Source organism: Buceros rhinoceros, unplaced genomic scaffold (assembly GCF_000710305.1).
Source record: "Buceros rhinoceros silvestris isolate BGI_N320 unplaced genomic scaffold, ASM71030v1 scaffold45319, whole genome shotgun sequence".
Taxonomy (NCBI): Eukaryota; Metazoa; Chordata; class Aves; order Bucerotiformes; family Bucerotidae; genus Buceros; species Buceros rhinoceros.
Genome location: NW_010434132.1, coordinates 5,057 through 21,899, shown reverse-complemented (window position 1 = coordinate 21,899; position 16,843 = coordinate 5,057). Strand labels below are relative to the sequence as shown.

Here is a 16,843-nt window from a genome sequence, read left to right as displayed (position 1 = left end):
TTCCCTACAATCTTGCATAAAAAAATTTAATGGAACCTTTCACATCTTAGAATCTATGAAAGCTGAAATAATGTAACCCACATAAACACTTATTCAAAATAGGTACAAGAAAGGAATTTAAAATACAAACCAGGGAAGAAAATTCTAAGACAATTGTGAAAGGATACCTTTAATAAAAAGGGCATTTGAAACTATGCGCTATAGAACCGTGAGGCTTATTCATGCCCTCTCTCTGATAAGAAAGAAAGAAAAAAGGGTTGTGTCTGTGTTAAAGGCTGTAAAGATGGGGGCCCTTGTAAAGCAGTAAAAGTGTGAGGGAATTAGAATTTTAACAATTTCCACAAAGGTCAACCAAGTGCATTGCATGGAGTGCAGCACACTCTAGTGAGTTCTTGGATTTGGCTTACCTCATTCAGCAAACAAAACCTTAACTTCATTTACAGCTGTAGAGCTCATAAAAGGGAAATTGGCAGGGTCTCTCAAGTCAACCATATCTTAATGCAGAATCACTCTATCAATATTAGTATATAATACTGCGTCATCAGCAGAACATCTATTTCTTTAAGCAGGATGGAAACATGCTTGTCCTCTCTCTCCCCAGTGGGCTCATCACCTTTCTATACAGTTTATAAAAATATGTATAAAAATAATATCACATATATAAATAATATTCTATATATTATATATACAGAATATTACATATAATGTTATTTTTTAAAAATAGAATGGAAATTTTATTTAAAAAACTGAAACAGATACCCTTGTCTCCTTTACATCTCTGTGTAAAGGAGAGAAGGAGCTTTACCCATATTTCATTTTTCAAAATACGACTTGCATTGCTTCTAATGTCTGACAGTTAAAGGGTCCATTTTTATCCTTTTTTTACTCATACTGTTACTATTATTGACAACATTTTGCCCAACATAAATTGCAAGTCTATTTAATAAAATCCTCACAGAGTAAGTCTGGGATTCTTCTCCAAATTCATATACAGGTCATGAATTGGGGTTTTTTTGAGGCATTGTTTCCTAAGCAAGCATCAAGCAGACCTTAAGAGCCAGTGTATGTATTCTTAACTGACTTGTTAGTTAATTGCATGGAACAACTACAGGAGCCTCTTTGATACAAATCTCTTACAATACTGTAAATATTTATGTATTGCCCTTAAACATATTTGTGGAAGTGTGTAAAACTCCTATTCTTTAAGCAGCTGAACCCAAGTGGAACCGGAATGAATGATTTTATCAGGAAACGTCAAATAGTTCTTAGGGTTCTTGATGACCCATGGATACAAACACCGCACAGTTCTGTAATGCATTGCAGAAAATGGTGACACATCTAAAAAAAATTATGGCACCTTGGACTGAGATTTTAAGTTTACAATGAAAACTCTAAAATTAAAAAGAAATCTTAAATATACCCATAAAGGCTGCCACATTTCTCTGCCATAAGAATAAAAGACTTTAAAAGATGGTGTTCTAGTAAATATGACAGGTTTCAGTAAATCTTCTTTTCTTTAAATTTACTTCCCTTCTAAAAGCCAAGAATATAGTTTACTTGCTTCCAAATATGGGTGGCTTTTTTTGCCTTGACATTTTAATCTTTTTTTTTACTCATACTGTTACTTTTATTGACAACATTTCGCCCAACATAAATTGCAAAATTTACAACAATCCACAGTCAAATACCTCATCTTGAATACTGCTTACATTTAAATTCCTATTGAGAATACATTTCTAATGAAATTGAATTTATCATCAATATCTATATCTGTTCCAATATATACATATATATAACATGATACCCTATGACTTGTTACACTGGATAGCACAACCTTGTGTAATGAATACACACAGGGAACAAATAAATGTAGTTCAAGAATAATCAGTGCAGTGATTGGGCATGAGTAACGTAGAGGTTGCACACATCTGGTAACTGTAAAAATACCGAAAGCCAAAGCATCGGTGACAAAGCTTAGGCTGAGGAGAATAAAAAGGAATGAAAATTACTTGAAGAGAGAACTGTCTACATGGCATGAAAAACCCCACTTTTCTTAGTCAGGGTAGTTTAAAATAGATTCACATTAACATCTTCCCTGCTAGGTGTAATAAAGGTTTTTTTCCAGCTTGGGAAAATATGCATGTTTGTGGTCAAAGCTGGACAGAAGGTACGATTTAAACCACACTACCAATCTGGTTTAAATTACTGCATTTAAGGCTCCTGCAGAAAAAAGGGCAGTAGCTCAACCAGTCTCATCCAGCCAAAATTCACCCTCCGAGGATGATGGGCTTGCAACAGTGTGACTCGGTAAGCACAGTTTGTGGAAGCCTCAGGAGGAATGTGCTTGATGCACTCAGTGCTCAAGTCATTGAAGATGTCCCCTGTCCAGCTCGGCTCTCCGGCGTGCTCACGATGAGCATTCCTACAGGAGATCTCATGGAATGGAAGGTGTTTTACACACAGCACAGTGTCAGCCAAGCCTGACCAGGCACCAAGCGGGCTCACCTAGACATCTCTGCCTGCCAGGGACCTCTCCTCTGCCCCAGCCTGGGGCAGCTGCACTCTGCTGTGAGGGCAGTGATGGGGAAAAAGGACTTGTCTTTAACAATGGCTCCATCTAGACCTGGAAGAGGATGCCCATACCACATTCTTACTGCATTTTGCATGGCGTATGAAGCAGAGGAACAGGTTCTCCTCGCACCAGAGAGTGCTCTGAGGAGCTTCCCAAAGACACCTCTAAATTCATGGTTATAGAAGCAAACAAAATAAGGTGATAACGCATTCTCTCTCTCTCTGTTTTTTTTTAATCTAAATTATCCAATTTAGAACAATCCCCTTAGATGGTATGTGTCAACAGCCTGAGAGGTGGATGATGTTTTTATCCGGTGAATAACAAGAGTACACCATATATTAAAAAATATAAAGTTGAACATGGTTTTAGCACTCAGCATAGAAGAGGACCAAAATGGTCTTAATTGGTTTCTATAATTTAGTCACCGTAATCAGAACAAACTCTAAACACTGCTTATCACTAGAAGCTGAAAACGGAACCACAGACTTCATTTGTATACACTATGACAAATTATTTTAAATTGTGCTGCTACTTGAAAAGCAGGTACAGTAATAGGGTCCAAGCTGACAGTATCTAGACTATTAGCCAGATGGGAATCACATAATGACCAAATCTCTTCATTATTCATTTGAAGTTCTAAATGTTAAGAAGTGAAATAAGCCAAAAATCTCTGAAAATACAATTCATAATCATATTTTTTGGTTTTCAAACTTAACTCCTGTTTAGAAGGATTGACATCACTTAACTATTTATTGTTCAAATGGTAAGAAATAAGACTGTTGGGTGTTTTTATTTCATTTTCTCATTCTGCTAGCAGTACTGAAAAATGACTAGGAAGTAATATTTTAATATATGTCCTTAAGACATTTTACGAATTGGTTTAGAGGTGCTTTACAACTACCACTGGTGTGTGTCTCTCTATTCTCAACGAAATGGGGTTTAGTACTTGAAGAGTACTAATGGTGAACCACAAAATATGTGTGAATCAAATTTAACCAGATTAGTTGACAATCATGTACTTTCATTTATTTTCTTTCCATTTTTTTGTGGACATGTCCACCAGCAGTAACAACAGTCACCACAGTGTGTAAGACACTCTTCATTAACGGATTTTAAGTCTAACCAGGACTAAATTAAACTAGTTCTCAAAATGACACTCTTGTGCTGGCACTGTCTGCTGATAAACACAAAGGTAACTTCCCCTCTGCAAAGTTTGGACAGGCTATCATCAATTCTTAACAAAAAAATATTTTTCTATTCAACTGCATGTTACTGTTAATCATATAACCCCTCCTGTCCTCCTTTCCCTCCCGAATGGCCACCACAGTGTTAGAGGTCTTGTTTTATAGTCTGGTAAAATATTTCAGAGAGGAAATTTAGGTTATATACTACACATCTTGTAATCTACCAGTATAAATAAAACCAATTTAATCCACATTATTTCACATGTGAGAATCATGTTAGATTCTTAGCACTGAGATAGGATTTCTCTCTGCATTGGCCTACCATGATGACCAAACCTATTTTAATGAGCAAGATTTTCCCTGTGCTTCAGACAAAGATCCCTGAAAAAATAATTTCCATATTTCTGGTTTTCTAAGAGCAGCCTGCCATGCTCCGGCATCCTATAAATAGCAACAGTAAGAGGTTTGATTTAATTTTAGAGCAAAATTAACATTTAGGAAAAAAATTGACAAGCGTTCCACAGACATCTGTCTTTCCATCTCTAAAATTCCAAAAGTTACAACAAGACTAGCATTTCAAAGAAAATTAATGCTTTATCCCTGGTCAAGAAATATGGGACTCATTCCACCACATGAATGAATACTGCAATATATACTCTGCACAGACAAATGAAGAAATAAAACCTCTTTTAAAAGAACACCAAAACCCTTTTGTCCCTAGCTAAATATTTCTGTGTGACGCTAAAAGGGAGATCTGCCACTCACCTGGCTAGTTCTCCAGAAATTTGAGAAGGCAAATAAAACTCATTTTGATGATAGGTGATCTTTAGGAATTGTACTGTTATTACACCTGTCTCACTTTGTCAGAAATATCATTATCTCATGCTCAGGAAGATTTAGCAAGTGGGAGAGAACAGGATCAAGTTTTGCAAATGATACTTAATGGAAATTTAAAAAGAAACACAATTTTAGAAAGGCTATTAAATACATGCATTTTAAACCAGGTTAATATCTTTTACTTTAATTTTTATTAAATGAAAATACGACAGAAAATAGAATATTTCAAACCTGACAAGATAAAACTGAAACATCAAGAGTATCACCTTTTTTAAAAAAATAAACTGTGCTTTTAGAATTCAGGTATCATACACACAGACTGCTAAACTTGAGAAAGCATTTCCTTAAATTCAGTAAACCTTGATTATAATAAATGATTGATTTTTTGGAACAGCTTTGACAATGACAAGCTGGAGTTTGTTACTCCTGCTGTTGTACTTAATAAATATATTATTTCAAAGCTACATGCATTACCATCAACCAAGGACTTTGGCTTCAAACCCAAGCACTTGTGGATCATGTAAAAAGCAAGAGTTGGACTATGACAGGAACTGAATTAACCTCAGCAGAAGGAAGCATCCTATATAAATGACAAACTGTCCCCTGCTCTTCAGTACCACTTCAGCAGCAGCTGTATTGCCAGTTTTGGTGTATGGCCAGCACCCTTAAATTTCTGAGATTTATCTCACAGAAAACTTGACTTTTCAGGATCTGATTACCAAGTTCAGAACAGATCTCCCAGGTAAATGACTTGTGCCCAATTCCACCTCCTTCTCTGGCATCACTCCACAACAAGCAGTGGGTCTGTGGCTGCTTGAGAAGTACACGTGGCAGGGAGGCGGGGGAAGCGTGTGCTCAGAGCTTATTTAGCTACTGAGGCTGAGCAGTTTTAATTTGTTCTAACAGTTATGAGCAGTAAAACCACTACCACAACTGCAGGATAGAATTATCAAAGCCAGCAGATATCAAGGCACCTTTATCTTTTAAAGTTGACTTTATTTGTGGTATTTAGAGAAAAAGAATGAAAAAGAGAGAAACAAACTCAAACTACCGACAGATCTTTCTAGATGCTAACCTCCCTCTCACATAGTCTAAAAAGTCAGAATAATTTTAAAAATTAAGGTACTTTAAAACACAGCTTGATAGTGGCGAGGACAGGGAATGTGCAGATCCCAATTCTGCAAAGAATTATACATGTTACTTGAGTATACATATAACACTTGAGTATTCCCAGTGGGTGTCAGTCTGCTACAATGGGGTGGATGCATTTACAAACAACAGAGATTCCAAAAGTACAATAAAATTCTTCTTACTAACATTAATTATATAAGCCCAGGGGGAAAAAAAGATCTCCTTTAAAATCTATTTTCAAAGCTTTTCAAGGCCTACCAAAGCTGCTACATTTACTCACAAGCTGTATTTGTAGCTTTGGTGGTGTTTCCTTCACTCTCAGGAATATTTTAAGAATCCATGATGCTTTCCAAGCTTCTGGGAATTCACTGTATCTGCTCTACTCGGGGCTCAGTTATCTCATTTGATCCACTGGAATTTAGGATAGGTATGAACATGTAGCAAATCCAGTCATGCTCCAGTTAATTTTGAATGATTTGTACATTTAACTTAACAAAAAAAAAAAAGTCTAGGCAATGATGCAAAAGTGGGGAAAACATGAGGATCAGGAGTGAGAGGTAAGTGACGAAGCAGGATGCTACCATGTTAATTAAGTACGGCTGTTTGAAGATGGGGGGATAAAAACCAGTAATGCCATGGAAAATCAGAAAACTATATGAGTGTTAAGGGAAGACAATAGTGGAAACTGTTCAAAGGGGCTTAAAAAGACACAAAACATTTTCAAATCAATATACATAAACATTATGGTCCTGCAAAGACCATTCTGAGAGATGCCTGCATCTTCTAGCTTTCGTCATGTAATTTAGCAGCTGGAATTAGGAATCCTCTTTCTTTGTACAAACAACGACCCCTCGGTGGACAATTCATCGAAGCAACACAGCCACTCCAGAATGGCTTTAAAGGCACACCGGAGGATTTTTCCCTCCTCATCTTTCTTACTGTTGGATGCTTCTTCAAATGAGCAATCTGGGAGGATGTTCTCTGAGTGTGAAGGGGCTGAGTCAGAGGATCACATACCCAGCAAACCCCTGGCCAGTGCAATAGCTCCTGGGAGACCAATAAACGTGAGCTAGATTAGAGTGCAAGGACCGAGTGGAACCACAAATGAGCTGGTTTAATCCCAGCTGTTATGGAGTCAGAGGAGATATAAAGGTGCAATCAATATTTGTTTGGAAGACTTTGACCCGCAACTTCTAAGAAGGAGCAACTATTCTATACTTCCCCTTGGAAAAACAGCTCAATTACCATTTTGCTTGCTAGTTTTCTTGGGTGCATATAGCAAAGATTTAACTGGTTTAATCAAATGCTGTATTTATTGAATACTCAATACAAGCTCTATTTTTTGAAAACGTATCATGCCATGACTATATTATAAATGTTTGTAAGATATTTTTCAGCCTTACATAGCAGCTTACTAATCCACTTTCTTTTTATATATAAATAGCTCACTATTTCCGTTTCAAAATGCAAGAGGTATCTTTTTATTGATTTTTAATTCCCTAACTTACTTTGTTTATTTTCACTATCTGAATGCTATTTAAGCTCATTTTTTAAATAACAAATAGTATAGCTAGACAGGAAGAGAAATGGAAAAGTTCTTTCTGCTCATGTGTCTTACTGTAATGGTGCTCTCCTAAAGCATTAGGTCAGCTCTACTAAGGCAAAACAAGGCTAAAAATACTACTTTAGAATACAGATTGAGCTAAAATGAGACTGAACAACTGCCACTAGGTGGCACGACCGCCTTACATTACTTTGGTGGGTTGGGTTTGGTCTGCTGGTTTTTTTTCATCCTTTATATAAGAGGAATATGTAACATTTGTATTTCAAACATGGTGTCGACACATTTTTCCCATGCCGTTCCAAGTATACCTGATGATCACAAATAGTGAATGAAACAAACTGCTTGACAATTTCTTTTGAATATATACGCACTATGGAAATAAGGTTTAGTGGTAAGCTCAACTAGAACAAATTTTAACTAATTTGCTGAAAAAGAAGTAATGCATTTAAAAGAAAGAGTAGTTTACTTATATGTGAAAAGGTATAGTCAGTGGTAGAACTCAACATTTAAAAATTTACCATATTAAACAAGTAAACAAGTTATCAAACAACCTGTTTCCTCTAAATCTCAGCTGGCAATTGATGAGTTAACTATTCAGCAGTGTCTCTCAGGTGAGTTAAGTACAAACCCAACATTGTTACCTGCCTGAGTGCCTTTAAAACAGACATGTTCATTATGCTGATGCAGACATGGCAAACATGGTCAACCATGTAGTAGATGAGGTGAACATGGCTGCGGTTTAATTACATACGCACGTAAATGTCTCTCACAATTGGGGTAAGACTCAGCAGTGCTAGTTGCCACTACCTTGGAGAAACATGATGAATTCCATTGGATTAGAATCTAGAACTTCCGAGCAACCTGATCTAGTTGAAGATGCCCATGCTCATTGCAGGGGGATTGGACTAGGTGAGCTTTAAAGGTCCCTTCCAACACAAACCATTTTATGATTCTAAGTCTGCATTTAGGTGTGTTAAACTTGGAAGAGTAACTAAATGGCAAGTAAAAACTTGTGAAATCAGTAATTTTCATTCTGTCAAAAAATGAAAAATACTTCGATGAACAGAAACTCCAGAACTTCCCTCTGGTCTCTCTTTATTTGCTTACTAAAGCTGTCCACAAAGATCAAATAGTCTGTGAAAACACAAATGTAACATATCTCAATTTCTTTAGCTGATTTTAAGATCAGTGGAGAGCTGGATGGAAATAGGTCAACACTTCACTACCTGAAGAGCAGTGGTTCACACCTGAACATAACCCTCAGGCTTCACATATGCACGCTGGCGTGTGCTGTGAATCAGAAGTGTATCTGGGCTTCAAAATTTCCATGATGTTCACATTGTTATTTTCTAAATGCACACTGTATGTACACTTGCATGATGTGCAAGTATAAAAAAAACCCACGGTTTTCTTCTGATCTCATTGTCTTCAAGAAGGGAGTGAGACTAATACTGAACACTTTGAAGACCCTGCTCTGTCTGTTTCTAAAGGGGCTTTCACAAGTAACTCTTCTGTACTGCACAGAACCAACACTGGTGAAAAATGCTGGTTGCCCTCAGACCGGAAAGTGGAAGTAAGATTGAATGTGACAAATCTGAAAGTCTTTGAGTTCTATGGCCTAATCCTCTTTGATCACTAGTATATGTATTTAACTCACCATAAGTGAGTTTATCAGAACTTTGTGTTAAGTTTTGGCTTCTGACATTATATGCATCCTCTAATGCCTGGACCTGGAGGTAAATAATTATAATCATCCTATTTAATCCTCCAGTTGCCCTGCTATTTCAGTACCAGATAGGATTCCAAAAACAGGGATGAAGACTTGGTCATGTTGAGTTCCATGGATTTTCATGTGAAGAAACTAACAACAGAGTATATCTGATGTTAAAAAATGGCACAGAAAATGTCCTAAATGTTATTTTATTAACATAGTAGTTAAGTGCCTTCCTCACACCTTAGCTGCAACTAGAGGGTGTGGTCTACAGAGGAAAACTGGCAAACTGATGATGTATTTCAAAGCTCAGACTGGAGTTAGATGAGGATTTCAAAGATGTATACAGCCATCTTACCCTTACGCAACCTCATGTAGTTTTACAACTTCTGTTGCCCAGTAATTCATAATCTTTTAAAAGGATCATCACTTATGACATTCCATTTTAACAGGTGGAGAAACACAGAGAATTGTAATAACTTATCTTGGGTTACCCAGGAAAAAAGTGGGTAATTTAGGGACGAATTGCATACTAATTTTTAGCACCCAGGCTCACAGTCTGATTCTCAACCATTACCCTTACCTGAGACTCCGTATGTAATAAAGCTCAACTTACCTGAAACAATGGCCCATCAGATATCACCCTCATTGAACTGCACTTGAACCACTATTTTAGTCTGAGACAAAATTAACCCTAAAACTTATTTGGGTTCTCCTATTTGGAGTTTAAGAGTCTTGTATGACAGAACTATTGTCTTCACTCCCGCTATGGTCCCACATATTCAGTTTTGCTGCTAATGAACCAAGGTTAGATTCAGTTACTGTATAACCCCTTTTTATTTTCACAGTATCACCTATGCTACATACTGAAAGAAGATGAGGACACAAAACATATGTAGCTATGAAATTTAAAGTTACATTCAAATATATATACACAGTAACTGATGAAATTGAGACACATCCTAACTCCACATAAACTCTTGAATTTCCAAATTTCATTTTTGACACTATAAACAATTCCCTTTTTTTTTTAAAGTCATTTAGTTGATGGAAATAGTTGTGCACAACTCTACCACCTTCCTTTCACCGTATCATTGTAAGGTGTGGCATTTTGGACAGTCAGCACTGTACTGATCATCATCCATCACCTGAATTGAAGTATAAAAATACAAGTACAGAGAGATGCTGGCCCCTGAACTCCACCTCTGTGAACCAGGCTTAACATGCCAGAGGCTGCTAATGAACATCAGTGCTAGTGGCCTACCTATAAAAGAAAACCTCATCTTATAAAGAGCAGAGTTTTACCAGATACTATCTGAGAAACCATACTTCCTCCGTATTTGTCTACCTCCAGATGCTGTACTACTGTACTGCATTATTTTCTTCTAGAAAAAAAAATTAATGAAATCTATTTTCTTTTATAAAAAACAAAAGTTCACAGCAATAATGCTAGTGGTCAGCAGTACCAATAAAACTGGAACCCAGGTAACGTTTCTTGGCTCCCATCACAGCCCCTACCAAGGTTGCCACCTTCCCCTAACCTGTCTGATAAGAAGCAACTGAAGCAGGAAGAGCATTCATTTTGCTTAGGTCCCTGTTAGTGGTTAGTGCCACATGCCAAAATAAAGAGTTTCAGTGCAAAACCAAGAGCCAGTACTGATGAAAATCGAACAACTTTAAATTCTCTGGCAATTATGAGCTAGCCAAGCAGCACTGGAAGGTAGTGCCTGTCAACAGCTTTAGCTTAGGCCAATCCAAACATTTCATGAAAGCAAGAAAAGGGTTATCATTCCAGGATGACCTTCTAGATAAATTTCAGGTTGCAAAAAGTTGAAATGTTAAATGTTTTTGTAGTGCAAGGTCTTAGTGAACTAAATACAGATATAAGCAACATTCTCCCACTGTTCCTATAATTTTCCAGCTCTTAAAAACTGAAATTGTTCACTTTCATAATCTTGGAGTCAGAGGTGTAAATTCCAAGCACCCAGTAAAGAAGTCCAGCAGTTCATAAAAAGGATGAAGTTTATCAGTATTCAGATCAAGACAAGTGAACATGTTTTCTGTGATTTGGTTTAATCTTGTGATCAGTTGCGACCCGTGGAATTGCAGAATAGTATCCAGAAACTGATTGTCTAGTTGAAGGTGCACCTATGAAGGAAACGGGAGGTTTTGATTATGAGTTTCTCCCTCTTGCTTGTCATTTCTCCTGCTTTTTGTGGCAGCAGATAGCGCTCCTCAATTTTCAAGGTCCACATACATGACTACACTTGCCAATGTATTTTTTTGCCCTCAGATACACTGACATTGGTAAGATTCAGCTCCGTCTGAAGGTACTACCACCAGATATTAACTGCTTCTTGACAATACTCACTCCAGCATCACAACACATTGTCATGGACGGTCTGTACTTATTTGCTTTATACACACCTAACAGTTTCAGCACACTGTTAGGTAACTGACTGGATTTTGGCTTAGCTTCCCTTGCTGGGATTGCTCCCAACCACATCAATGTATTACTGTCAAACTTGCAGTTGAATTTGCTATTTAGTGTGGTTTTTTGTTTACATATATTCTTAAGCAGATGACTACAGCAAAAACTAATAATCTCCTGAAAAACGTTTTTTTTTCTGTTGCCAAGGCCATTCAACTGAGGAAAGTAGATCTCTACCACATAAAACTGCAAGGGACTAATTTCGAGTAGTGCATGTTACAGAGACATATGATGGCACAGACCCAGCAGTTTCAAGGATATGTGAAAGGTGATGTCTGGAGTAGTCCAGACCAGACTGTGTAGACCAGCTCTTGGAACCTGCCTTGCAGAAGACTCACTGACTGTGCTGTTGAGTTGACAATAGCTCTGATTAATGTGTTACACTGAAAATGGATTTACTTCTGTTTATTTTCAATCCTAGGCCTTGCAAAAAGAGCAGGCTGTTGGTGGGGTTTCAAGTAAGACTGAAATCAGATACTGACAGACAAGGAAAGTTCATCCATACTTAACTTTCTATCATCTTGTCTTTCTCACATCTTTAAAGATCTAGAGGGGCTAGAACTCTTTTCACACTTCTAAAAACAGAACTCCCACACCCTCCTCCTGCAAAACCTTTACAATAGTTACTGTCTCCTCTATACTTCTCATACTTGTCCTATCTGTACCCCCTCCTCATCTTAACTGTCCTCAAAGACAATAGAAGAAAGAAACTTTAAACTTTAATTCCTTTGACATTACAACTGGAGTGGGTGGCTAAAATAAGACAAAGTGAAATATTTATACAGTGTAAAAATTAGGATAAAATTGTGTTTAAAAAAACCTACCTAACCAGCTGTTCAAAACAGTAAAAGCAGAAATAAAATAATTATTCAGTTCTGCCCTCTCCTGAGGGATTTGTGACTGGCAACAGTAATACATTTTCTACTTCACTTGCACATATCTTTTCATTCATGTATTAAAAATCAATTTTTCAGCTGATGAAGGAAGCAACATGCTCGTGCCAGCTTCAGGGTTGCCTTACACGGGTATCAATACTGCAGATAGAAATTTTTCCCTCTGTGACTACGGGAAAACGAAGACCATACTAATAATGTTGCTATTTAAATAAAGTGTAAATAAAGACTGGTGATATCCTGCCATTTTTGTACAATCACCATTTAAATAATATAATAAATAAATATTTTCTTGTGTTTTTTCTTTTCCTAATTGAAATACAATTCTTTTGCCTATGAAATACACTTCTGTCTCAGGGAAGAAGGAGAAAGATACTGGTGTCTACCTGGATTTCAGCACTTGGTTTTTATGGAACATCCCATCATGATGTTTCTCCCCACATCACAATCCTGGAAATCCGAGTTGTTTCTTTCACATCATGAGATCAAGTATTTGAAGTGGAAATCTCTGTTGTTCATAAAGAGTGTTTCAATTCTAGAGATACTGCTACTTTTTGATCTTGCTGCCCAGCCTGTTTGCCAGTGTGGAGAAAAACAACTGAGCTTTGGTGAAGAGGAGATGCAAACTCACTCATAGGAGCAGCCCAATCTCGGATTACAACTGTTAGGCTGGCCTTACACTAAAAGCTGCCATTTTCCATCATAGCATTCTGGACTGTTAATGACCAAAGTGCTAACTGGGTATCTAGTATCACTTAAGACTGAACTTGATAGAAGCAACACATGGTCTAAACTTTGGCTTTTTTTTTTAGGCATTAGGGCTGAGATCTTAAATGTCAAGGTGATGCTTAGTGGGAAACACTTAACTGTCTAGGTCTAACTCCCACTGAAACTTGAACATCTTAAAAATCTGGTCTGTGGCTTTACCACAGAGCTCCAACATTCTTTCTTTTGCGTGTCATGCAATGTATGTATATTATCTTCAGAAAAATTTTCAAAATTATATTCAAGCATTTTCAGCCTCGACTCGCAAACTGGCACCATTTCTTATCCTTGATGAGTTATGCTGTACTACTTCATAAGTGAAATACTTGTTGGTCTGAGAGATCTGTTCCTTCCACCTATTCACTTCTGTTAAAAAATTAACTCCAAGTATTGCACCAAATAGTGAGACATAGTTTAGAACAGGACCTTTTCTACAGACCTTGTAAACAATATTACAGAGGATTTTCTGTCCTAAAATTCCTGTAATCATAATTTTTCTGAATACCTGAAAAAAACCCGGTGGTACAGGACCTACTGGCATGCCATCTCCTGGGGGAATGTTTCCTAGCACTGGACTGGGAGCTGCTGCAGCACTCTGAAAAGAACAAAGGAAGAATAAACCTTTGTCATTGCATGGTAGGCATTAAACCCTCAAAAAACCCCCAAACAAAAAAAAAACCAAAAAAACCAAAACAACAAAAAACCCCCCCAAAAACAAAAACAAAAACAAAAAAACACCCAAACCAAAAAAAACCAACCTCAAAACCTGACCAAAATGCAGAATGCAATTCTCTGGATACGCCATAATGTCATGATATCATCTGAAGGTAAATTAAAATTGTATAGTGCTTAGTCTTCATTTATACAAGTACTATGAGTTGTAAAAATAACAAATGCATGTTAAGGGGACAGATGATAGCTACTGCATGGATATACAGGTATGTGTCAATTAGATACATCTTTACTAAATTTTAAAAATATTGCACCCTAGTGTGTCTATATACACACAAATGTGAATGTAACTTGCACATTTTTTCTTGTATTATGTGTATAAACATCCTCACACATGTACATGGGTATACATACAGCATAAAGAAAGTAATTTATGCATTTTATCAGCCATTTCCAAGCACTTTAAAGATAATTTCAGCAGACTGTAATGCTCTTTTAGAACTACATCCAGCTTCAAAACAGGATTCTGTTACAAACAGTACAAAGAATGCTCACGGTTCTGCTGGTAATGCTTATGATTTTACCAACCCCAAAAATAACCACCATGACGAATTAGAAGCATTCAGGTTGTGGTTTTGGAAGGGAAAAGAAAAAGGGATTTCTAAGAAGTGAATTAGAGGATGAAATTAGTTACCTTTACAAATCCTTCAGTTAGAATACTCAAGTAAAGAATATTGCTTCTGGCAATTTACAAGAGATTGTCACAAAAAGGGAAGCCAAACTGTTATCGTTGTCACGTACTGGAACCTCCGTTACTTTTAATTCCTAGCAGTCTTCCTTCTGCAAAGTGTTTTGGTAGGGTATATGGCTGAATCACCCATAAAGGTTTACTCCCTGAAAGAACTCGTGTACACACAATGCATTGAGAGCCACTTGCAGCTCACTAACGACCTGCCAGTGACTGCTCTACAGAACAGGAACGGCTTAGGTATATTAACTTAACACTCTATTGTATGCTCACACTTGACATCCAAAAGATGCAGATCTGGAAATTGTATTTCCAGGTGTTTGGCACACTATCAAGGAAATCAAAGAATAATACTGGAAAGATTTGAAAAGTGGCATGAAGAAGGGCTAACCTTTTTAAACCAAGGAAAAAGGAAATACCCAGTTAATTACCACATATTTTTCAATGGCTTAAGCTGTGCTTTAGAATAAAATTTCAGAACAACTAGCAGTAGCATATTTAGCATCTAAGCTGTATGTTCTTTCCAAACAAAAGTCTAGAACATATCATTAAAATACAAAGACTGCAGAAAGTGCTGGCTTCAGAACTGAGTGCAAGATGTTGATTCACTAGAAAATCCTGTAACTGAAGGTTTCGTTTATACAAGGATCTGGTCTGCAGCATCAGTTTTAAAATACTATATAATTGCAATTGACAGAAAAAGCCAATCAGGTGAGCCAGACATAGCAAAATCTCTTGAATCACATCTTCTTGTGAAAGGCTACCATAAACCAACCAAACCAGCCTATAAAGCTGTAGCAAATAAAGATGGTTCCCTGCTAGCCACTGACATTCTTTGGGAACTGCCTGAAGTTCATGAGACTGGGCTAGGATGATGCTTAGACACATGCAAAATGATGCGACTGTCTGGAAGGTCTCGGGTACTTTTCTCGGGTTTGTTGCAGACTCTCAGCCTCGCAGACCAAGAGGGAAATAAGCAAGCGGTGTGAATGCACAGATATAACACCTAAAGAACAAAATAATTTTGTTTCCCTTCCTTTTTTTTGCATACCCATATCCACTAATTACTTCCTGATTATCTACATTTCTAAAGGAAGAGAAAGGTTTCAGCTTGTTATTTTTTTAAAAAAAAAAAAAAAAAAAAAAAGACCTGTTTAAACTGAGTATTGGGTAATAATGTCAAGTAAAATCATAAATAGGTATAGACATATTTGAGTGAAGAATGTTGGATCTTACTTCCGTATGTACAGGTTATCTAGATGAAGAATGACAACAGAGAAAATCAATGATGTTAAAAGCAATGATGTTAAAATCTCACAATGTCCAAAATTGTCTGCACTGCAGTCTCTGACTAAGAAGGAGTAGCCCATTAAAAGAGCACTAATGATAATAAACCTTATTACAGTATCATCCCTCCTTGCATACTAATTCCTGATTGCCACCATGCTGCTTTAGCTCTGTCCGTCTTTACTGGCCATGTAATGCACACTGTAGTATGTTCAATGGAGACACTGCGACAGAATAAAGCAGTTGAACAGACTGTAATAAATCACTGGCCAAACACATCTCTACGGTATGAAGACAGACAGGCAAAATGCTGTTAAGTGGCGAGATCTCAGAAAAGGAGCTAAGCAGCACCTCCTCTGATACACAACCAGTTTTCAAAAGACTCCCATCGCAGGTTACCTCACTGCTGCTCACATTATTTAAACTAAACTATACCACACATTAACGCACATCAGAGAGCCTTAATGCACTCAATGGGTCTTAGATGTGCCTCTCAACTGCAGCCTCCAACAGAGGCCGCAGGTTACAGAAGAATGCTTGCAAGAGAAGGGAACGACTTCTCAGGATGCAGGGATCTGCCCCTGATGAGTTCATGTCATTCTCCACTCTTTGAAAACCACTTTAAAAAGGAAAAACAGAGAGAATGAAATAATGATTATTCAAAAAGAGGGGTAAAAAAAGGATTAAAATTGTATCTGTTAAGAACTGTGTTAGCCATTAAACCGCCTAACAAGGCTGTATAAGAAATATACCTAAAGTTAACATTTTCATAATTGTTTCAGTAGGGGGTTTTTTAATATTTTTTTCCTACTTTTGAATCTGATTTAGCAACTGATAGCAGAGGAGTAATGAATCACTGCCTCACATATGTAACAAAACACATTACTTTCAGAGGCATAGTCGATTCCTGTGAAAGGGAATAAAAGTGGCTCTAAAGTAACCACCTTTTAGGAGGAGTGGGTTTTGCACAGTTTTATTGCTGAAGAAG

The 16,843-nt window shown here is 37.1% G+C and overlaps 1 protein-coding gene across 1 annotated transcript in view; it reads right to left on the bottom strand.

The window, feature by feature from the left end:
• SSBP2 (single-stranded DNA binding protein 2) overlaps positions 1–13,743 on the bottom strand; it is a gene marked incomplete at its 5' end in the record, with an annotated part of 49,735 nt that extends 35,992 nt beyond the window's left edge. Inside the window, one exon of the mRNA XM_010144323.1 lies at positions 13,654–13,743. Coding sequence (XP_010142625.1) covers positions 13,654–13,743 — 90 coding nt within the window. The remainder of the gene's footprint in view (positions 1–13,653) is intronic.
• Between the last annotated feature and the right edge of the window lie 3,100 nt (positions 13,744–16,843).